Consider the following 24,008-nt stretch of genomic DNA (forward strand, 5'->3'; position numbering starts at 1 on the left):
GGTCGATAACCAACGTTCCTTTTGGTGATAAACACAATGGGCTCAGAGAATTGATGAGTGTGACACAGTAGTCTTGTTAACCGAGCAGCATTTGGTTCAATAATCTGACTAAAAAGCGACAAAAATGTTGACTCGCCTGGAGTTTCCATTCTACCGCGGTTGAACCTGCGGTGGGGTTAAAAGCTCTGCTGATGATGATGGAGAGGCGATGGCTTACTGGTCTGAGTGTCTCCGCACTGAGTTCAAGGCAATCAGAAACCACCCACTAAAGATGCTACTCAATGATACATGGACAGTCTATGGCAATAGCTTAGCACTCTGCACAGAGGAACATCTGCATTGACATTTCAATTATGAACATCCATTCACAGCCAGTAATCATTATTTGGTGCAATGTTTTGCTGAGTTCTTTGGTCTTTTCTTGAATCCTGGGCCAGTCGGTACCTGATTGTCGTTTCCCACTGCTTTTATGTTTTGTCTTTGAAGTGTGTGACACATCTTTCATGGAAAAGTAGAGAGTCTTTCAAGGATTTAACCTTCCTTAAATGTGTCTCGCTGGGGAATACTGACGAGAATAAAGAAGTGGAATGTAGGCTTTCTTTTATCTTCGCATACAGCTTATATTCAACACACTACATACTAAGGCGTTACACTTTTCAGTTGTCTGCCGGTATGATTTTCTTTTCAGTATTGCATGTAATTCCGTGTTTCAACACCACATTTATGTCTTCCTGTCACAGGTATTAAATAATTACTGAGATTCTCCTCATACAGTGGTTACCCAACCACTTGCTATCCTCAAATTCTCATCAAATGGCTCCATTGCAGTGGTGTGAATGAACTGTACTCATTTTTATGGTTCCTCGGAAACAATATTTCAGCTGTCTTGTGGCTTGTGGATGAGCTTAATTTAAGTGTTGTGTGTACACGAGTCACAAACACGCACGATGCACTTCACAACTCTCTTTTTCTTGGGTTTGGTGAAAATGAATTGTGAAGTTGACCCTGTCTTTTAAAGTGTTAAATAATGCGTAACTTTTTAAAAAACTTTTGTTGATATATGTTTTTGGAATGAAGTCCTGCATTATTAAAGGAAGATTCGGTTCTGAAGCGATTCCACTCGGACTGGACATGTATATGCTTTTATCCCATATAAGTAGTCGAAAATAGTCCCACCGAAGGTGAATTGGCCTGAGTTGCATGACATTTCACTGCAATGTGGTTCGATGTGTATTTACAAAACATAGAGACGCTCCTAGCTATTTAGTTAGTTAGATTTGTGCATGCTTAACCAGGTCATGATAGGAAGAAGTGTCTCCAATGCTGTACACTTTTCCAATGAATCCACGAGAAAAAAAGAATACTTAGGAATCGCTTATTGCTCTTCATGGGCATCAAATCTCAAGGGAACTACCAAGCTTTCCTCAGTGTTTTTGACCTTTGAACTCCCTACCCCCGGTAGAAATACAATCTCACGTCTTGAAGCAACCCTGAAGTCTGACAGCAGAGCAGAGTGCATCCAGGCACTGCTGAGACACAGTCAAACCTCATTCAACTGCTTCATTTTGACGCCAACTCATTGGCCTTGGAGTTAGAAGAGACAGTCACAGAAACACTCAAATACTCTTTTGAAAGCAAAGTGATCGAGCATTTGTTGAAAGCATCGAGTCTTTTTTCCCCCTATGAAGTAAAAAACTGTGTGAAAGATCTTTTGATGCACCGGCAGTATTTGCTGCTTAATGAGACCTGCCTTATGCATAAATTATATATGGATTTTGTTCTCATGAAGGATCTTTGCATCAAGTGAAATGGCGTACATGAATACTTGTTGGTATCTGTATCCAAAACCAAAGCGAAGAAAGAAAGATGACACAAACATGGACACAATCTGTTCTGTGTACAGGTGACTACACTGGTGAACACAAGCAATAAAGGACCATCCAGTAAGAAGAAAGGGCGCTCCAAGAAAGCGCACGTCCTTGCTGGGTCAGTTGAGCAAGCGACACAGAACTTTCTGGAGAAGGGTGAACAGATTGCTAAAGACAGCCAGGACCTGAAGGAGGAGCTGATAGCTGCTGTCGAAGATGTTCGTAAGCAAGGTGAGCCTTTTCTGCTGTTATTGATTTGGGATTTAAAATATTAAATAACGCTTATTCTCTAAACAAGACTGACGATGATTTGCATATCAAGCTGTTTATCTAAATGTTGCCACCTGATGCTTTACAAATGAAACTCTGGCACTGAGATTGGAATGCAAAATGCTCTTCAGTACCTCCATCAGCAGGATGAGCCAATGACCTCGGCACATGTGGTGCCTCATCCTGCACTGTCAGCATTCCTCTGCTGCTGCTGCGGCGGCGGCTCAATAGCGGCTAGACTCTGTTGGCAGGCAGCTCTTTTGATGCACGAATAGGCTGTTGCTAAACAAATCTTTTGTCAAAACATGTGGGTTGCACTGTCAGGATATTGTGTGAATATACTGTAGATATATATGAAAATAGTTGTTAGTAATAACTGTGTCTGAAAACATTTCATTGGTGTTTCAGGGCATCTAAACTTGTAGAAATTGAAGTTATGCTTTGCAGATTTTAGCTTGAGACCAAGACAGAATTACTTAATACTGTAGGCAAGCCCATATTTAAAATGGAACCTTAAACACGGATTGGTTTGCAAACATGAAGAAAAGTCAAAATGGTTGGAACGGAATGAAATTATCTGTTTCTCCCTGACCTAACAATAATGTTTGGAATTCACAATGATCTTTTGGTAACTCTGAGGTTTCTCCCACGTGCAGGAGAAACAATGCGGGTTGCTTCATCAGAGTTTGCTGATGACCCGTGTTCCTCCGTAAAACGTGGCACCATGGTGAGGGCCGCTCGCGCCTTGCTCTCTGCTGTTACCCGCCTGCTGATCCTCGCAGACATGGCCGATGTTATGCGGCTCTTGGCTCACCTCAAAATTGTGAGTAAAAGTATACATTTTTTATCTTTGCAAGATGTCAGCCAGTGATGTGCTGGTGAAGCTTCATGAAACAGTGTCCTGACAGCCCCATGTTGTGGGCTCATAAAACACTGCGTCATGAATCCTGACAAGCGACCATCACTAGTGTGAAAGTGTTGGAAGTGCAGGATTAGCAGTTGACAAAACACAGCAGTTCATCTTTGGTTTCTTTCGTGTTGTCTAAAGGAACTTTTCCACTAGATGTCTGCAGCATTTTCATGAGGAACAAGCTGCTTTGCTAATTACCCTGTGTGCAGATGCAGAGTGCTGAAGGGAGAGCTGCTTTATTGGCACAACGTAATGGTTATTGTCTTTTGATCCTCTCCCTCTTTCAAGTGTAAAACCTCTGTCAGTTTAACCAGAGTTTTTTTTTGGTTTTAACTGGAGTCTAAGTTTGATGCCATGGATGGATGGAAACCTGCATGATGCATATTAAATATGTCTGCAGGTTGAAGAAGCACTGGAGGGCGTGAAGAATGCGACAAATGAGCAGGACCTGGCCAACCGCTTCAAGGAATTTGGAAAAGAAATGGTGAAGCTCAATTACGTCGCTGCCCGGAGACAGCAGGTAATTCCTTTCTCAGCCGTTGACTATTTTGGGCACGTTTTAAAAGCACAAACATCTCCTTGCCCTGACAGCCGCATTGAAATTTACGTGACAATCATTTCTCAAAGAATTTGTCTCAAAACACTGAACGAGTCGCAAGTCATGGACATGGGTTTGTGAAAAAATTACACTGTGGTTGGTAGTTCCAGGAGAGGGGGAATTTATAAAGATAGAACATGCAAAATGCATGTCATATTTAGATGATAAACCTCCATGTTTACAGACTGAAGTGAGCACACCTGCAGGCTTTTATTTTTTTATTTTCTTAACTCTCTCATGGCTTATTTCTACACTTGGTACTACTAAATACGAGTGATGGGTAGATGAGGTATCATGAAACAGTAGTGCTGCATCAGGGTTGATGAAACAGTGTCCTGATTTTCACAGGCCATTGGATGTCGCTCTTGGTTTAGAAATGATGTGAGGTTTCATTAAATTAGATGTTTAAGCTAACATTTTAAACATTTTACAGCAGACAGCGCCATCTGGTGGCCACTGAGAATCAGGACACTGTTGCATGAAACCTCAACAATCCATCAGGATATTTATTCAACACATTAGGACACACATATTAACATCCAACATCTCTTCAAATATCTTGTAGTTTGTTTTCACTGTCTAGTTCACTTGCTGTATTGTGGTAAAATATCAATCCCAAATCACTGCTTACAGCCACTGTTCTCAGCCAAAATAGTAGTGAATGATTTTGTACTGATTTCCATGGACTGATTTGAGTTGACAAGTTTGTTAATCCGCTGCAAAAAATGGGGCTGTGTCTAATTAGTAGGGGGAAATCTGGAAAGTCGATCTTCCCAATCTGGCTTTATACGGAATCTGACACATGATGGAGTCGGCTTGCATCAAACCATGTTGCGTCGCTCTCTGTGTCACGATGGAAGAATTCTTCCACAATACAGGCGTGATTTGTTGTGAAATAATACATGGTGGTTGTGTATTGACATGTTTTCATTCTGTTGCATCACAATTTTCATCACATTTTCTGCCATTATTTTCATCACAGGAGCTGAAAGACCCTCAGTGTCGAGATGAAATGGCTGCTGCTCGAGGGGCTCTCAAGAAGAACGCCACCATGCTGTACACAGCATCACAGGCCTTCCTTCGCCACCCTGACGTCGCTGCCACACGGGCAAATCGCGATTATGTATTCAAGCAAGTGCAGGAGGCAATTGGAGGCATCTCAAGTGCCTCCCAGGCGACTTCACCCACTGATGAGAAGCATGGTCACGCTGGCATTGGAGAGCTCGCAGCTGCCCTCAACGAATTTGACGTAAGTCATCCGTCGTTTTTATCAACTCTCTGCACTGCACTGTTTGCTTTTGCAGTTAAATATTTAGCGGTTACAATTAATTTTTCATCAGAAATGAAGTGAAACTGAATTGTTTATGACCGATTTGCAACTTATTAAGCAGCAATGTGCTGCCATCTAGTGGTGATACTTTTCTATTGCCACTGAGTACTTCCTATATTCTGTATCATCATCTTCATGAGGTTCATGTCACTCAGTGGTTATTCAAAAACGATTGATCTATGAAAAACTAATAACTGATATAAAGAAACACAATGATGAAATATGACTAATGCAGGTCTCAAAAATAATGATCACTAATTTAAAAAAAACACTTTTTGTGTCCAACACATCACATGGATTATCTCCATACTCTCAAGAATGGTGGAAGCACTGTGGCTCCTTGACCCGCACGTTTAATGGATTCTATAACTAAATTACTCATTGGTAAAATCCGTTTTTGACAGCAAAAGACAAGTAAGAAATATCATTTGAAAACACAGTACAGTAAAATACACTGCCACAAACCGGGCCTGTGAAACTCAAACCTTCATCTGCTGATCTAAAGTTCAAGAACATGGCCTTTAAAAGCTGAACATGCACTATATGATTTAGCCTTCATGTCATTATCTGTCGGACATTCACACTGTCAGGACCTCCTGCTGGCACTCTTTCTGGTGTGGAACGTGGCAAGATTGTTGAGCTGCACAGCGTGACATCACTGCAGTGGCTGCAATAAGGCAGTCATTTTGTTTCTTTAAAGGTCCGACAGGTTGCGGGACAGGAAAAGTGAAATGTTTAACCCCCAAAAGATTTTCTTGCACTGAGTGTGAGGATTTTTTTTGGACAGTTTGCCCATGAATCCTATGTATTGCTGTGTATGACTGCAGTCCAATAACTTTCTACTGACCCATTTTCATATGTAGCTGCTTACAATTGATATTGCTTTAGTCCTTCGGTCCTCCCTCTAGATTCTCTTTTTGTTCCTTGTGTTGTTGTGAGTCTCTTTTTCATTTGTAAACTGAAAGTCACACGTTTTTGTCAGGATGCACATGAAGCTGTTTGGGATGCTACAAGTGATAGATTTCAGGGTAACAACAGCAGAATGCAAAATGAAGTCTCATTGAGTGGAAACAAACTGTGGTGTGTCACATAATGAGAAAGATAAGGGTTCTGGACTAGCTGCCGCCGTGTGCTCGGCTCCCCCTGGGAATGCTGTCAGACTGACAGGACACAGACCTGAATGGCTGCCAGTTATGGGCTTTTCATCAAGGTGAAGAGCCGTGATTTAGACGCAAAGTTCCATGGCACTGCAGTCAATTATCAAATAATGTAGATTCAATGTACTTTATTTGTGATTTGAGTTGCTCTGGACAAAAATGCCTTATGGGTGAATCTCGAAGGCATATTCCAATGGCCTTATTTGATGCTTTCCCTTTCCAGTGCTTTTCAGTTAAGCGATTTGAGAAATAACTTAGCTTGAAGTGTGCTCTCTGTGGTTATTGTTTAGCCTAACTATTAATGAAGTTTTGTATGTCAGTGTTGAACCTTTAAAGGCCCTCTCCTGCATGTGATGTCAGCCACCACAGAGCAAGATTAACCACCTACACAGGACCTGACCTGGTCACTTCACAGTGTGTGCCTCGATTGAATGAGACAAATTCCCCAAAATAAATAAATAATAATTGTATTATACTTATTTTAAAAAAATACCCAACTTTTCCTATGTTTTTGAATTATTTTTTTTAACTATCTAAGTGGAAAAATAATAACATATTTAATAACTAACAATTGCTTGTGGTGAGAGTCATCCCTACTGTTTTCAAAACTTTATTTCTTACTCCAGTTTTACTTCATGTTGACATTTTGCATTCAGTATTCACAGGTATATTACACTCTGTATTCAAATATACTTTTAATATATTATAATTATAATTATTATTATTGTGAACATTATTATTTTACTTTGTTACCTTTTTTATTCAGTGTCACATGTATATTATATCCTGTATTCAAATATACTTTTAATATATTGTTTGTTTATTTGCACTATTATTATTATTATTATTATTACTAGTAGTAGTAGTAGTAGTAGTAGTAGTAGTAGTAGTAGTAGTAGTAATGTTATTATTATTATTGTTGTTGTTGTGGGTTTAATTTTTTGTTTTTTTTTATCCATGTATTCAGTCATCTTTACATTCAATTATGCCTGCTTTGTCAGTTGAGTTTTTAAACCAGATCAGAAGACCAGTGGGTGTGATCGATTGCGTACACATTGCACATGTTTTCATTCATGCACAGTGAGCAACACAACGCAGCAAGACTCAGGAAGGAGGATACAGATCAAAGTGTAGCATCTGTCTGATCTGCCGCCGCGCCCGCCTGAGATCAGACAACAGTCTCCATTTTTCTGATTTATGTTTCATTCAATGTGTATTTGTGCTTTAACAGTCTTCTGATATGAAACAGCACAATCAACATCCATGCAGCTGAACAGCCTCCCATCTTTTCTTCGAAACAAGCTCCATTGACGTTATTATTTCATTTATATGCAAATATTATAGCTGATATTCAAGCAAGAGAAATGGATTATTGAGATGAGAATAAGTTGTATACACTGGACAATGGTGTGCTTTCACTTGAATCTAACTATTGAACTGGGCATTAAAGTGATTGCACAAAAATGTTTGTATTTGTCCTCCGTGGACAAAAATTCAATTAAACCCTGCCTGAGCCAGGACTGTAGCTTTGAAGTTTATTTCTCCGTCCCTTTTCATGTCAATTAGAGCCATTCCTATGTCCTTCAGGAGTCACATTCAATTGTCCTCCATCACGACAAACAGGTGGAAAAAGGCGCGGCTGTTCAAATGGACGAGTCCAACAAAGTATGACGTTCAGCAGCTGGCCTTTAGATGGCACTGTTTCCCTGCACATCACTTTCTTCTCTCGCTTTCCTTCTCATGCTCAGCAACCTTTGACTACATTCCATTTTTATCTTTCTCCCTAAAAGCCCATAGAAACAACGATTTGTTCATGTGTTGCATTAGAACAACACATGCTAATGCAGTTTACATTTCTTTCATAATTACCGTCTTAAAGCTGCATTTTGCATGCAACAAACTGAGACATGAATAGAGATGTGGAAGTGCAATTTTCAGCGCGATGTTTCTTGACATAATTAGGGTAAATGACCAGGACAAAGCTTTTAGCAGAGACACTGTGATCTCGGTGTGTTATCACAATCAAGTGCGACAAATGTTGAGCGCACCCGCATGCCTCGCACAGGGACCGTGTGTTTATTCCACTGGTTTATATGCTGCCCTCCTTTTACTAGACCACTTTTCAATTTCACATTTTACTTTTTTTGGCCGCTTGCATCTTCATTTAACTGGCCTGGCATTGTTTTTGTTGTTTAATATGCACAAGAAACCTTGGCCAAAGTGTGACTTAGAAGCCTGTGATGTAAGTACTGCGTAAGTCCTGACAATGACATCATGTTTATGATGTCGACATGAGGAGAAGAGAACTGCTGCAGATACAGCTAAATGTGACGCCAATGAATTTCAACAAAGATAAATAGTTTAAAAAAAAAAAGTGTTTCAGAGGAAAATTAAATCCTCTTTTCATTGCTCCATTACCATGAAAAAAAAGTAGCATCCCGCCGAAAATTTGTTTGGTTAGTCAAGGTAGTGAGTCAGGGTGGGCTCATGGTGTAGAACCTTGTTGTGTACGTAACCTCACAGAGTGTGTTCTGTCACTTTTACTTTGGGGCTAAATTGTGAGTGTGTGACACGGTGAGTGCTTTCAGAGAGCGCGCCTAAGTGCTCCGAGATGTTGGTAGCTTCGTTCCAGCTGACGACAGAAGTGCCGTGTTTTTCGGCGCAGGACGTCATCAGCTGAATAGCAGTGTCGGGAACCTTGCGACAGATGTTTCTGTATCACCCCACCCCACTCAACGTTTGGCTTTTTTCTATGCCCACTCTTGTCACCTCTGTCCACAAGCTATGACACGTCAAGATGGTGCTGGACAAACTCATTCATAAGCCTCATGTTCAGCTTCATATTAACTAAAAGAAAAAAAACACACACACACAGACCTTTACTGAAGCATTTATTTTGGTCCAACTTTGCTGCATACTAAAGTAGACCTTGAAATGTCAACTTTCCTCAGTCACAAAGCCCATACACTCCTCCCGAGATAGATCTTTGTTCTATACTTTTAGTGAGTGTGACCCCACCAATGAGCATTCAAGTGATACAAATCGATCCACTTATTACCAAAAGTTGCATCAGTGCAACTTTGAGGCAATCTGAAGGTCGCTGCTCCCCCAAACACAATGAACCACAGTGTTGTCACGCAGTACAAACTCATTCAGAGATAACACTCTCTGTCATGCTGCTTGGAACTGTTGCAAAAGGAGATTTGTGATGTTGGTTGTGGTATTCTAGCTTTAGCCAGGCTGCTTATTGACTAGATGAGGTGGATGAAGTAGAAACGGGGGTGACCCTACTTATACATCACAGACACCAGGATAGACACTGTCAGACTGTCAGCAAAAAAAAAAGGTTTATAATGAATTCTGGCGCCAAACTCAAGTTGAGCTCATGCGCATAATTGTGGCCAAATAGTTTGGTCTCCAAACACCTGCTCGCTGGCATAATATCTCCTCCTAGGACTGGACAGCGCATGTCATTCCACCATTTAAAATGCACTGAAAGAGGCAACTCTTGCCTCTGAAAAAAAAAAAGTACAAGACCAGGATTAAAACAATGCAGAAAGAAAATGATGACCTATGCAGTGGAAGCCATCGACAAAATTAAGCATTTCTCAGTCGAGGGAGGAGAGATTTGCTCAATCAGGGAGCAAAGCGAGAGAGAAGAATATGTGGTCTGAGCCAGAAGAAATGGCTCGGTAGCCTAAACATGATCAAGCACTAGGTGGGATACGAAGAAAAGTGCATCATCGAATCAGCACTGCAGACCAGCTGTCCACCTTCTGAGGCTGCAAGGCCACGACTCATCTCGGTTCTCAAGGCAGCATGACATGCTAGAATGGTCAACAGACCGGGACTACATTCGCTCACCACTATCCACTCCAAGAAACCAACGGCTCACATGCCAAGCAGAAAGAAATTCCGAGAAATAAAGGGGGTCACACACATTCTCTTCCCAGCACAGTTGAAGGTTCATTTCCCTGAAGGCAATGTGGGAATCTAACAAACCACAGAGGCGGTGGATCATACCCACAGTATGTTACCAACAATTTGAACAAGAATCAGGAGATGAGACGAGTTGAGACTCACGTTCATGATGTATTTCATGTTCAAACAGAATCCAACATACCTCATTTCAGTTAACTCTCAGGACTTCAGTTAGAATCATCTAAGGTTTCGATGTTTGCTGTAAAGCAGAACTGCACTCAGTTCAGTACTGTGGAGCAGAAACTTCCGGTGTGCGCCTGTAGACAAGATCCTGGAGAATAGCACCTGCCACTGAAAATGACATGCACTACAATGACCCTGATCTCTTACCCCTCAGGTTCATGTTACCAGACCTTAATGTGGTTTTTGTTTTTGTTTGTGGCAAATGTATAGACCTGAAGGCCCTCTCCCCTGAATCTAATTTAAGAAGGTAAACATCCACTAAAGCATTTACCGATGCACTTTCGGCTCATGGAGATCATCAGAAGGCTTGAAGCGACAGAAAATCTTTACATTTAAGACGCCATCCGGAGTTATTGCCAAGAGAATACCAATAGTGTTTATGCAGCGTAGGTATGACATGTCCTTCAATTCATAACAGGTTGACACAGCGTCCCAATGTAGGGTTTTGGGCTGACTTTTTTCTTCATGCAGTCCGATGAGTAGAACTTTATTCTTGTTGTCTGTGTTCCATTTACCGAGCTGGGACATTTTGTCCGACAATGTGGGATTGAGAAACGGTGCCAGTCAGTAGATGGTGCAAGGGCAGGAAAGAGAAGGAAGCGGATTAATTAATCGTCTTGGATCTTAATGGATGGGGTGGTGCGAGATGGTTTCGGCAGTTGTGCCTCACATTTCTCAGTGATCAAGGAGATAAGCAGTAGAACATTTCCAGTGCACCCACACCTGACGCTGGACAACGCAACGGCTCACATGGCCGCCGGCTGTATGGCTGTATTCCTGTGGTATTGCCGGCAGCACTACAGCATGTTTTGTCTATGATGATTCTGAACCAACCTCAGAGTAACAGTAGCAGGGAAGCAGCTCGGCTCTAATATATGTAGATGTATTCCTGACTGAGAGATAGCTTTTTGGTAATTGCTATATCAATCTGTGCACTGCTCTCCTCGCTGTCTCATTTCAGTCCCACTCTTATTTCTCCATTGCTTTTCTTCTTTCTCTGCGTTCGCACATTCATTCTTTCACACAAATACTCGCGCATTAAGCCGTCTTTCTTTAAGCATCGCCCCCGCCCGACGTCTCTTTCTGCCTTACTCACATCGATTCGCTGGCAAAGATGTATGTTTCTAACACCACCTCCGATTCCCACATGACGGCGAGAAGAATCCTGTTTCCCAAATTTCACTCTTATAGACAGTTGACAGGGAAGGTCATACACAAATAGGCAGATTATTCACAACAGGCAGCAGATACAATTCCAGGTAGCAATTTCATTGACGAAAGTCTGCGCTCGATAAAACTCATACTTGCTGCTGTTTTCACCTTGTCGAGCCGTGTCTTAGCCCAGAGCAACACCTCTTAATTACACCTTCTTATGCTTGCCTATTCCATTGACCCATTCTCCATGGACGGATGCACCTGTCAGCTGTAATATGAATTGGGACACTATACTGAAGTAATGGGACATGACCGGGGGAATGGAGTGCTATTGCTGTGTTGCTGTAATTAGCCGCAGTCGGTTTGTTTGTTGTTGAAAAGGTTCTAGACTGAGCTCTGGTGGAAACAGAAACACAGTGGGGTTGCTGACAAACACAATGCCTTGATCCATACTTGCTGTTGGTGGAGCTGGTGAAAAAAAAGCCTTTTCCATTTCACCTTTGAAGATGCGTTTGCCTCGAGGAAAGGCTGTCCATAACAAAGATACGTCCCTTTAGATAGACGTATAACATTTTATCGCACATGAAGTCATGTTAAAATAGTTGTCAGAATTACTGATAACAATAGAGAGCCTCCCAGCATTGATCAACATTGATATTTCTGTTTTAAGGCGTTGAAAAATGGCCGCCTCGCATGAGAAAACTCGCTCACCCACGCGTCTTTGTCATGAAGTCAATCCAATAGTCCTTATGTTTAGATTCTCACAGTGACTGGAATGGCCCTGCCCCGATATTGGACAGATTGTCATCTACTAAGTTTGCATCTCCCCTTTGATACAGGTGAAAATATTGATGATTTATTCTGTCTCTGGTGTAATTTAGTGCCAATTTAGGGACTTCAGTCCCGATAACATTTGTCACAATAGCAAATTCCCCACTCCACTCTCTCCTAGTTTGGTGTCCTTGTAAAGAGAGTTGTTGATGAAAAATGAATTTCACTTTTGTGTTGCACAGCCATGCATGCACGCTGTTGCACACCGCCATCGGAACTGTGCTAAAAAGACCACAGAAAAAGAAGATACGATACAAAAATGAATCAATTGAGAAGCATCTGCACAAGTCTAAATTGTTTCTTTCTTTCTTTTTTTTGTTGACAACTAGTCAATGATACTTTTGTTTCAATTTAATACCATTTTATTTTTCACTGGTTTTATTGCACAGTTTAATAAATCAACTAAAAATACATTTGACTTTTGAAATCAAATTGACTCTATTAGTGCCAGCTATTTTCCGGACATTTGAAACGTCATTTAATGAAATGAATTCCAGTTGGCCTTCGATCTGTGATTCACAGTGACACCAAGGGCAATGTGGCACTCTCTAATTGCCACATCAATCAACACCATGGTATTTTTATTACAATAATAAACCTATAACTTCCCTTAGGGTTCAGCTGCTCAATGTCAGGACGGTGTAAATGTTTGACATTTTGCTGCTGGATCTTAACCGAAATATCCTCGTCTCTAATCTGTCTGTGTGGAAGTGTAATGACTTTCTGCGGCGTACACATCAGGCCAGGTGTGATGCACAGGATGAACAATACCGTATGTGATGTTGATAATAAGCACGGTGAAAGATACGCTGCCTGTGAAAGTTGAGCCACTGCAATTATTGCTCCCCTGCTTGAGTGTTCTCTCACATGGGGGACTCAGCAAGCAATAAGCTGCCATGTCACCCACTAGCTGCCTTCTCTTTTTTTCTTTAAGATGCATACTAATGTGCCTCACTGAAGTGTAAAAATTCCTGCTGCAACATCTGCCGGTTTCGTGTGTTGTGCTCAGCTTGAGCCAGGGGACATTATACTCCCACTCACACTGCACTCCAACATTACAACAGCGTCCCGTATATCTCTCCACTTATTATGCAGTAGACTGTTAAAGTTGTAGGATCTCACCTGCATGGAAATGAAAGGCAAGATAACCAAATGGGTCTCTTCCTCTTGACATGACAACACGTATACAGCATTTTATTATAATGTATCTTTCGCCAATAACTGGATTTTCTCCAGTGAATGTCTCCTGTGGACGGTTTTATAAATGCAAGATGAAACCTTTGTTAACCTCCGTGGTTGCCGAGGCGCTACTACACATTTGCATTACATGTTGACAAAAAGTCAACATGTAATGCAATGACAAAAGCCATTAAATTTGACACAAACAGACATTATGTTTATACACTTACCTGCAGGTTTTCCCTGCAGAAGGACACCTCCTGGTGTCCTCTTACACTGATCCCGAGCATTGCTGCATCTTTATATAATCTGCAGTCATCTTGCATACACAATAGAACATAACATCCGGCCGCACTCTTCCATTCTCTTTCTGACATGTACACAGAGTTGCTATTCTTCTCGTATGTGGAATTGTGTTCTGTTCTTTTCAGTCGCAGCTTTTCCTCTCCCTGAAACATTGTGTGGAGCAAGGCACGCTTTCAGAAACATTGATTTCACCTATCTCCTGACCACATCAGATCGGATTAGAAGTTAGTATGGCAGCGCAGCATAGCTGATGAAGCCGGTTTTGTCCTTGTTTAAACTGCTTAAAGAATCTTTGGTCCCATTATTTATTTTCATCTAAAAAGTACATTTGACTTACTGGCCCGCGTGTGGCTACTGAACGATATATTCATTTTTTTCATAGTTGGGAGGGTTGTTGTAATGGCTGACAAGACATTTTGCTTGAATAAAACATCATAAAACATGCATGTAATTTTTTAGATATTTTGGGTCTCATAAGTTTGGCAGTGGCAAATAATGAGGAAAAATACATAAAAAAAATAAATATACCTGTACATGTTGACCGTCTTCTGATCTTTGCTTAAACTTTTAAGTTTTCCAAAGATCCATTTTACTGTCTTGCAGCGTGGATGTTTTGGTTATCACATCATATTGGTAGACAAGGAAATGGTACACCGAAACTTTATATGTGATTAATCTGCCTTATTTTTATCACCTTCTTGTTTTTCTCCCTTTAATTTATCAAAATTGAAGTCCCAGCCTGTATTTAAACATGTAAAGCCCTTGTAAGTGTAGAAGTCCTGTAAGTGATGGGTAGATGAGGTATCATGAAACGGTACTGCAGGGATGATAGAACAGCAGCCGAATAGTCAGAGGCCACTAGATGGCGCTGTTGGTTGAGAAATAATGTGAGGTTTCACTGACTCGTTGAATCACTAAATCAAAATAATTTACAGTCGACAGTGCCATTTGTTGGCCTCTGAAAACAGGACACTGTTTCATGAAACCTCATCAGCCCTTCAACACTGTGTCATGAAACCATATCAACCCATCACTACATGCAAGGTTTCCACAAACAAATGTCTCAAAACAATCAAAGATGCTTATGGTTTGAATTTCAGTTCATGTTTTACTCCTCATTTGCACACAACACTGAACGTTTCTCCAGGAAAACATAGTACCATCCACTTGCTCTTTTTGCAGCACTGCCTTTCCACGACTCCACTGTACTTCTTCTAGGCCTTGTTCGTCCTTGTTTCCTTGGGATCCCATTATACTCTTTATTGCCTACGCTACTGTTTCTTGTTGAAATGCTTCCACATACCTTCTACTTCCCCTGTTTAAAACAGCTCTTTTGTGAAAGTATAAGCTTTTCAATACATGTATTTCTAAATAATCGCCCAACCAGACTTTACTTTTCTTCATTTAAAACAGGCCAAACTTTGGACTTAATGGAAAATATACCTGGTCAAAGCGCCAGCCAGTTTGCTATATGCACTGAAGCAGGACTCAGTCATCTTCTATGTAAATATTTGCCTTCCCTCATTTCACATTTGTTTTTTTTTCCTCCTTTTTTTTTACCATGTTCAAACCCCTCAATAGTGCTTTTATAGATAGAGCTTTGTGAACTTTCAGCTTCACATCATCCACTCGGCTTCCAGCTGAAGATAAAAAGTAGGTTACGCTCGACACAGATCTCTTTACCTTGTTTTTCTTTTTTTTAACTTTTTGGCAGCCTGTCAACCAGCTCCAGGAATAGACTCGCTAAGAGGACATAACATTACACTTTTTGCTCCAAACTATTACGGCAACACTCGCACAGGCTGTCACTGATGACTCATAGAAGAGTCTTGGGGTTTTACTACCCATGTTGCATTTGATTTACGTTGTTGTTAAAGTCTCGGATGAAGTAAGGGCAGTTTTTTGTTTTAGGCCCCAGACTCAGACTTCGTCTTGAAAAATCTCTGTGCATTAGTCCAATTTATGAGATGTTTGCAATCCTACAGAGTCCAATGTACTCCTTCGGAAAGTGGAGCTATTTTGACTCTGGGCATTTCCCATCAGGGGTTTTCACAGCAAGTCAGCCTCCTCCGCCATAATCTATCTTGATCATCCTCCCTAGTATCACCTATCCTCTTCTTGTCGTCCACATCCATGAGCCTTGTGGGTTGCCTTCTTTTTCATCGCCAACATACTGACTCTGCTCTCCAGGTGCCTGAACTTCATCCCCAACTTGAGGCGACCCTGTTATACACTGTACACATTTTTGACCCTAAAGAAAGTTATCTGTCATGAACATCTGTGTGACTTTGCATCATGGAATCATCCAGCTAACAGCTGCGGCAGGCACAGATATGAACGATATTTCCCTTCTCATTTTATTTTTACCCTTTTTTGAAGTTTTGTTGGCAGTGCTGTGCACAAGTAAGTTGGTAAAAAAAAAAAAAAAAACATTCACAGCTGTGTTCAGGCTAAGTTCAGATTTCGGTTACCTTCTTATTTATGCCTTTGGTTGTTCCATTAAATAGACAACCCTGAAGTCAGCATTCTATTATCTGAGTTTATGTCAGTGCGTTTGGTTCTTCTCTTTTTTGTCTCCTTTTTGTAATCTGCCTTTTTTGTATTTGTCACAGGTTTAGCTATATTCTTTTAATTAGAGTTCAACCCTGTTTTAAATACATCACATCATTTCTATGTAGAAGTTTTTTTTGTTGTTGCGGTACAGAGGTTTTAGCTCAGATTATTGCCATTTTTTAAAGTGTACTTAATGATTCGCTGTGTGCCCTTGTTGCTCTGAACTCCATAAATCATTTTGCAAAGAGGTGCATATGAGGAAGATAACAAAAGCAGAGACATAAAAAAACACAAACAAGCTAACACTTGCTGTTCGACAATAGCCATTGAAGTGCTTAATGTCATGACTTGTTTATACATTATTACATTAATCCTTACTGTTTGAGTATGTTTATGCACAAATGAAGTTGTTCTATACTGTATAACCCTTTTACCACCATTACTTAAAATTACTTTTTTAGTCATCCTGAAGAACTACAAACATTTTCTCTCCATAAATATATCATAAAGGGACAAAACTACCTGAGCTAGACAGTCAAAAGATTATTTTTTATTTTATATTTTAAATCTATTTTAGGGTACATTTGTCGGCAAACCTTCTACTCTTCATTTGGGCAGAGCACAGAACAGTTTGTTCTCCAGAAGAAACGGCTTCATGGTCAAATGCGTGGGATAATGAAAGAATGAAAGAAAGAAAAAAAATCCCTTATGCAACTGACACCTGACACTAGAAAAGCAACACGATTGTTGCCTATTACTTCTTCAAGGCCATGTGAGTCCTTGTATTCTTGGAATCCTTTCTGCTTGTAATTGCCCTCATTTCTTGTTTAATCACATGCTTCCACAATATGCCTACCTGCACGGTCTTTTCTTCATTGGAAAAATACATGCCCTTGTAAATGTCATTGTATCATCAAAGTGGCTAAATTCTCTTTTTTTTCTCTCTCACATATATCCAGCATACTGGTAAATTCAAACATATTGGCCTCCTCATATCAGGTATGGGGTGTTAGTGCTGCGTATTACTAGTAACACTACTGAGAGCTACTTCCTATTGTGGGAGCAGTGGTGTCTACCGTAATGGTTCTATGATTGCAACACCTCTGTTCCCTTTTTGAGTTGTCCAGACTCACTTTTGAGGAATTATTCTTTTCATCATGCAGCAACCAACGTTGATGTTAACGTAGATAACAATCTAACTATAGGTTGACCATTGCATTGTGAGGAGTATATTTACTTGGTATGCGTGTACTAAAAAATGTGCAAAACTGTTTGCTCTCACTGAAGAGTGTCTTAAGCAGTTCATCTTCGTGCAGTGGTTTGTATCTTCCAAAGATAGCGAGAGAAGCACATTGCTCAGACAGTGCATTTGTTCAGTTTGACTCATCAAAACTGCACATTTTATTTATGTGTCCAATATAGGTGCGAACGGGACTGTCCTTTCCTTCAATGACAGATGTCAGGGGCATTTTTTTTTTATCCTCATTTAAAGTGACCTAATCCTTCACTCTGCGTTTCATCACACTTGAGTTAAACACTTAACTATCATGCACCATGATCGTTCCAAGGGTGAAGTGACCATGCAGCTGTTGGGTAAAGTGCCTTCACCTTAGTAAGTGAGCTCATATAAGTTACAGTTACACTGCTTTTCCCACGCCATGCCAGGTGAGTGGTTTTCCCTATGACATGCCGCTCAATAAAAAAACAATGGTGTCAGTCATTATCAAATAAGTATGCAAAACTGTCCAGACTCTTCTGAATGTGCAAAACAATGAAGTGCATGGGTCAGCTATGTCTCTTGGGACCGACCATGTGGTGCCTCATGCCCGCTCATGGGGGCCTGAGAGTGAAAGTGGCCAATACATTTGACAACGATGAACCAGTGACAGGGTCAAGGGCAGCCAACCCTGATTGATGCATGGGTGAGTGAGGGCCAACCCATGTGGTCTGGTTCAACAGACAAGCCATTGTCGCTCAAATTGTCTAAGTCACATTCCTGTGTTTCTGCAGAGTCTTGTGCTTCCAAATCACAGTACTGTTGTTGGCATTTTCTTCCAACTGTGATGTGTGTTTTTTTCCAAACATCATTGGCTACAATAGTTTCTCTGTGGCTCCAGCAGCATGGAACAATGTGCTCTCCTCGGCTATCAAATGAGCCTCATCTGCCCACTACCTATGAACACTTATATATTAGCTATTTCCCTTGCATGGTCAACCATGGGTGCTTCATGAGATGATGTCAAATGCATTTTAAACTTTAACAATCATTATTTCTCAACAGAACAAGATTATCCTGGACCCTTTAACGTTCAGCGAGGCACGCTTCCGGCCTTCTCTGGAGGAGCGCTTGGAGAGCATCATCAGTGGCGCTGCTCTCATGGCAGACTCCTCATGCACACGCGACGACCGGCGTGAGCGCATCGTGGCCGAGTGCAATGCCGTCCGACAGGCCCTTCAGGACCTTCTCAGCGAGTACATGAACAATGTGAGTGCCTTTTAAAGCTTTTCTGTTGTTGGCTTGTCGAGTCATGGAACCTAAGGTAGAAACCAACGCAGAGTTTCTGTTTTTATGTACTGATGTGGTTATTTGAATGATGTTTTCCAAAAAAGCTGGCAGTACCGGCTTAGATCTCTGAGCGTATATTTTCCCCGCTGACAACTTTTACATTATTATCCCAATTAATGGAATAACAAGCTCCTGATTCAGTGTAAGTCGAGTGAAAGTCGATATCAAGCGTTCTTTCTTGTTTGAAAGAGCAAGGTAGCCTCAGAGGCTGTTTGAAAATGACTACAAAGGAGAGACTTACAGGCACGACGATGGAGTTGCATTTAAGGTGGAAAACATTTCCATCAGAAATCAGCCAACTGTTTGAAATGTGAACATGCAGGTTACACTAGATTTGCTGGGGAAGTTATCTTGCTCTCCTGAAGTTGGTTTCTCAGGAGAAACTGGAAACATCACTTCATGATGGAACTGTTTCTTCAGTTTATGTATCATTTTTATTGACGTTTAAATTGTTTATACAGTGACTCCATTGGTCATAAAATGGATTAGTTGTTATAGGTTTGGCATCAATGCTTATGGGAGATCAGAAACTGCCTGTAATTATTTAAAAGGGCAAGGTGGAGGCAGTTATCTGAGGCATACTGTACACCAAGAGTATGTCCAAATAATCGTGGTTCAGTATCCGTACAAGTATGTATCCAACTGAAATGTCTTCCTTACTTACTTAATTAAAACAAGGCAAAAAGAAAACAAAACATCTTTTTCCAAGACATTATTGGCCTTACCGTGCTTTTAAAACACCACAGCTCCTGCTTAAGTAATAACACATCGGTTCATTAGGCCAATGAGTTGTGTTTTAGGGGCTACAGCTGGGGAATTGTTGACTGCCTCCGGCTCTTCCGGCACAGAGAAAAAAGTAACTAAGAGATGCAGCAGAAACTATGTGTCCAAAACTTAGAATGAAGAAAGAAACAAATAAAATGATACGCTTGAATGTGTGCCTTTGAATGAACCACACAGCTTATTTGATCCGGATATTATTGTTGTTGGGACCTTAAACCACAGCACAAGGTTAATCAATGTGCTGGCGTGTAATATATTAGGCTCAAGTGACACGCGTATGTCCATACCTGTCTGAGTTGCTAGTGATCTGTGATTAGTGACAGAATGCCCAGCTCTCCGGCCGGTGCTGAATCATCATGAGCGGCTGATTTAGTTACGGCGGCTCTGACAGGGCCAATCTATCAATTGATCTGTGCAGAAACGCATCCAGGCCTGGGTCAAGGAAACTTTGGCAGAATTTAACCATTTCGCTTCCCTCAAAAGGCCGAGGGTTCACTAACCAAACACAGTGATTTACAATGTGTGATCATTTGCACGCTAATCTCCCTGTTAGCTAAACGTGGTGCATACAATTAGACACGGGCGGTGAGGTAAGATGGCCATTAGAAGGAGACTGATGGCCTCCGTTCTCAATCCGCCTCTCTGGGAGTTGCCACGCTGAATGCTCAATCAACAATTGCTGTGAACGGCCAAATTCAGTGAAGGTGTTGGTGTCCGCTGCCTTCGCTAAATCACATGTTTTCATTTCCACATGCCAAGTGAGGATGTGTGTCTGTTTGAAGATATTAACAGCTACAGCATCTCACACACCTTCAGGCTCCTCATTCACATTGTGATGCACAACTTCCAATCTTTAGGTATAAACACAAATGTGCCTACGTTTAATCAAAGAAATCCTGACATGACAGATGAGTGCTTTGCACACAGACTGATCTCAGTGTCAGTGAAGTCTGAATGAGATGAAGAGAGCAGAACAAAACCGGCGGATCAATACTTCTTTTCCCTCGGTGCTCCAGTGTGCTTCACTGTCTATCACCTTAAGCCAGCTGAAGGGCACAGCTGTAACCGATGCAAAGATGATGAATCTACCCCGACATGCTTTGTTTTATTTATATCTGTGTGTGTTTTTCATTTTATATATGGCCTTTATAGATGGTCCATGACCAAAAGTGATACCCTATGCTAGGAAATGGATTAGCGGACTGTTCAAATGTTTGATAACGTGGCACTTGGCATCAACTCGGTACAATAAGGTGAGGATGACTTGATAAAACCAAGCATCGGAATAGGCAAGGATTTACTGTAAGTGACTTCGTGTGGTTGGTGGGCTGCCGATCTAGTGGAGATTTTTACCCTCAACCAGCTTTCCAAAAATAGTTGTGTGGACAAAAACAATATATTATGATAATAGAGATGTAGAAAGGTTTTCTGTGTTTGTACAGCTAGTGGGTCTGGCATCATTGAGTAGTATGCAAAGAATACATACATCTGTTGAGGTGATGGCTGTGATAACACCTGTAGATTTGCCTCCAAACTATTTTATGCGGTCAGTTTTTAGCTAGTGAGTGACCTGACTTCTCAGTACCATTGGGGCTAGCCTATGCTCTTTTAGTGGCTACTTAGCTCTAAGCAACGCGTCTGTCGGGATTTTACATGGAAACTGTACCAGATTTTTTTTTCTGCAATACAAAGAAAACCAAAGAAATTTTCAGCCATGAAATACAGCCATTAAATAAATATGGAAATGGCTTATACATCACTACAGCATTAAACTTGCACAGCTCTCTATTTTCATTGTTCCATGATGGTAACAGCATTTAACTGTCGCTGCGATGGTTCTGCATCTCTTTACTTAAGTGGATCATTCGGCATGTTTGGTGCCAACCGAGACAAACCGAAGTCTCAATCTGTTGATCCTTACCAGCTCCTTGGCTCGCTCTACTGTTGTTTCAAACGGACAGATTGAACCGACAGAACCTAAGAGGCTATTGCCTTGGGCCGGCTTACCCTGCGTGAAAACGTGGTCAGTAACTCAAGTAACCACTTCTTTCATGTTCTACCAATGGGTCGGCTTCACTCACCCCAGCATTGATCAGTTCTGCTACCAAACCAAGGAGCAGATGGGCTCCTCCTGTAAGATAAGAACAGAAGATGGGATGAATTGCACAAGCTCTTAAAACTGGGCTGTAGTCTATTGGAATAGATTCACATGAGACTCAATGTGTGCTTGGATAACTAGGATCCTGTTGAACTACTTTGAGGTATAGTCATTGGCAATATTTTTCCTCATCGGGTTAAGTTTTGCTTTCTTGGGCAATTTATCTGCAAGACAACAATTCCAAAGTAAGGACCTAGAAGCCTATATGTTTGGCACTTTCTTCACTAGGAGTTGTTCTCCCAAGATGTCATGCGCTGGTGTATTTGTCCCACACCTGCAATTACATTTTGCATTATTCATGAGACATGAATACCGAGATTGGTAGCAAAAATAACTGTAGTTAAAGTCTTCTTCAGGAAAACTACTCTCTAACTCTCAAATTTGACACTTGCTGTAGTGCTTGCTGTTGTGAATGTAGCTGGTTACTATCCACCTCTGCCAATAAATTACAGTAAACAGTTACCATGAACAGTTGGCTTTAGCTGTTGCCTGCTGTATTTGATGATGATATACACGCTGTATATTCAATGTTTTTACATCATAAGACATATTGTCTCTTACTGCTTCACTGCAACCAAGATTTACTTTCACTGTTTCTCCCACAGTGATAGCCATTTCATTGTCGGCTGCTCAAACTGGAATACTGACGAAATAATGTAGTGTTGAAGTAAGCACCCCAGAAGCAGTGCAATTTGCAGCTTTTTACTTGTTTGTCTTTCCTTTTTGTATCATTCGGTTTTTCCAATTGTCCTCCCATCACGGTCCCTCTAGACTAAGCACTTGCAACCGTTAAATGTCCCACGTCCACCAATAAATCATGGGTTCCCTACAGCATTCTGGGCCCTCCCACCCATCTGTCAACCCCTAATGCACCACACGACAAGCAGCATTCCACTGTGCATCAGCAAAGCACCCGCTTTAGACCAACTTAGCCTGGTTCAATGACATTGCATCTTCGGGGGATATCTTGGACGCCTTGGGTTGGAATTGTGACTCTATTAAAGGCCCTTGACATCTCAGTGGATCCCTCTTTAAACAAGATTTACTTCAGGGAGTGGAAGGATGAATTTCAGAGTCAAATATCATGCACACATGCAGCGTGTCGCAACAGTGGTTTGTGCTGCACAGCAACACGGACTCTGCCCCAGTCCTGCTTCCTTACCACAGGTTAATTTAGACTCAGAATTGTCTGTTGTTGAGTGTTTGCCAATCGCTTCTTTCTCCCACCATGATTGATTCTGATTCTCACAAATCAAGTCAAAACACAGACACATTTTTAAAAAACGACAACTTTATGTTATTATTGTTGGGAAGCTGAATGGTGCCGCATGCCGCACTATTGTTTAGATCCCTAATTGGGTTTTAAGGTAAAGGCATCTTGGAAGATGAAACATATACATCCTGCTAGAAATAAAAAAGGGCTCAGATATTTCAGTTATATTGCATTATGAGAGTGCCAGCCATTTCACCCTCTCGCCCTCGCTCTAATGGCTATCATCCGCAAGGACTTGCAGTTGCACGCTGTGCTAACATGATCAACATTGATAGCTGACTGTAACTATAGAATCCACCGTAATATCATTAAAGGGCCAGAGAACCAGGAACAGACTCAAGATCTGATTTATCCATGTGAATGTTGGCCCTTAAATACATTGCTTTAAAGAAAGAAATAAAGGCAATTGTGAAAACTGTTTACTGTGCATTTAAACTTTGACTGATCATAGTGCCATAAATTACTCCAAAATGAGCTTGAATGCTTTCTCTTGAAATATGAGTGTTACAGTATGAGCCTGAATCTTTTATTGCCACGGAGGAATAGGACTGGTGCCTGCCATCTTTGAAGGCTTAATAGCTGTGACCTTTAGAGAATTACTGGAGCGTTTTCCTCTTTTAGATAATGTACTCTGTTGACGCCTTATGGCACCTTTGTAATGCCTTTTTCTTCTTGCTGCTACATTATCATTAGCACTTTTACTTTATTTGGTTTAGCCTACTTTAGATCCTTGTTCACATTCCATCTGCCGCTGCTCATGCGCCCCCACCATGCTGCCTTCATGTCAATACCCTATGGATGTACTGTGCGTGTTTACTGTGGACCACGTGAAACAAACCTTGAACCAATCACTATCTATTTATTAATCCAGATTCCAAGGTTTAGAATTGAGTACTGTAATTTCCAG

General features: G+C 41.1%; 1 protein-coding gene across 1 annotated transcript in view; it reads left to right on the forward strand.

The window, feature by feature from the left end:
- The window catches only part of ctnna2 (catenin (cadherin-associated protein), alpha 2), a 121,662-nt gene that overhangs the window by 11,319 nt on the left and 86,335 nt on the right, over positions 1 to 24,008 (forward strand). Inside the window, exons 3-7 of the mRNA XM_053855010.1 lie at positions 1,904 to 2,099; positions 2,795 to 2,961; positions 3,449 to 3,568; positions 4,629 to 4,895; positions 18,603 to 18,806. Coding sequence (XP_053710985.1) covers positions 1,904 to 2,099; positions 2,795 to 2,961; positions 3,449 to 3,568; positions 4,629 to 4,895; positions 18,603 to 18,806 — 954 coding nt within the window. The remainder of the gene's footprint in view (positions 1 to 1,903; positions 2,100 to 2,794; positions 2,962 to 3,448; positions 3,569 to 4,628; positions 4,896 to 18,602; positions 18,807 to 24,008) is intronic.

The sequence above is a fragment of the Synchiropus splendidus genome, chromosome 2 (assembly GCF_027744825.2).
Source record: "Synchiropus splendidus isolate RoL2022-P1 chromosome 2, RoL_Sspl_1.0, whole genome shotgun sequence".
Lineage (NCBI taxonomy): Eukaryota > Metazoa > Chordata > Actinopteri > Syngnathiformes > Callionymidae > Synchiropus > Synchiropus splendidus.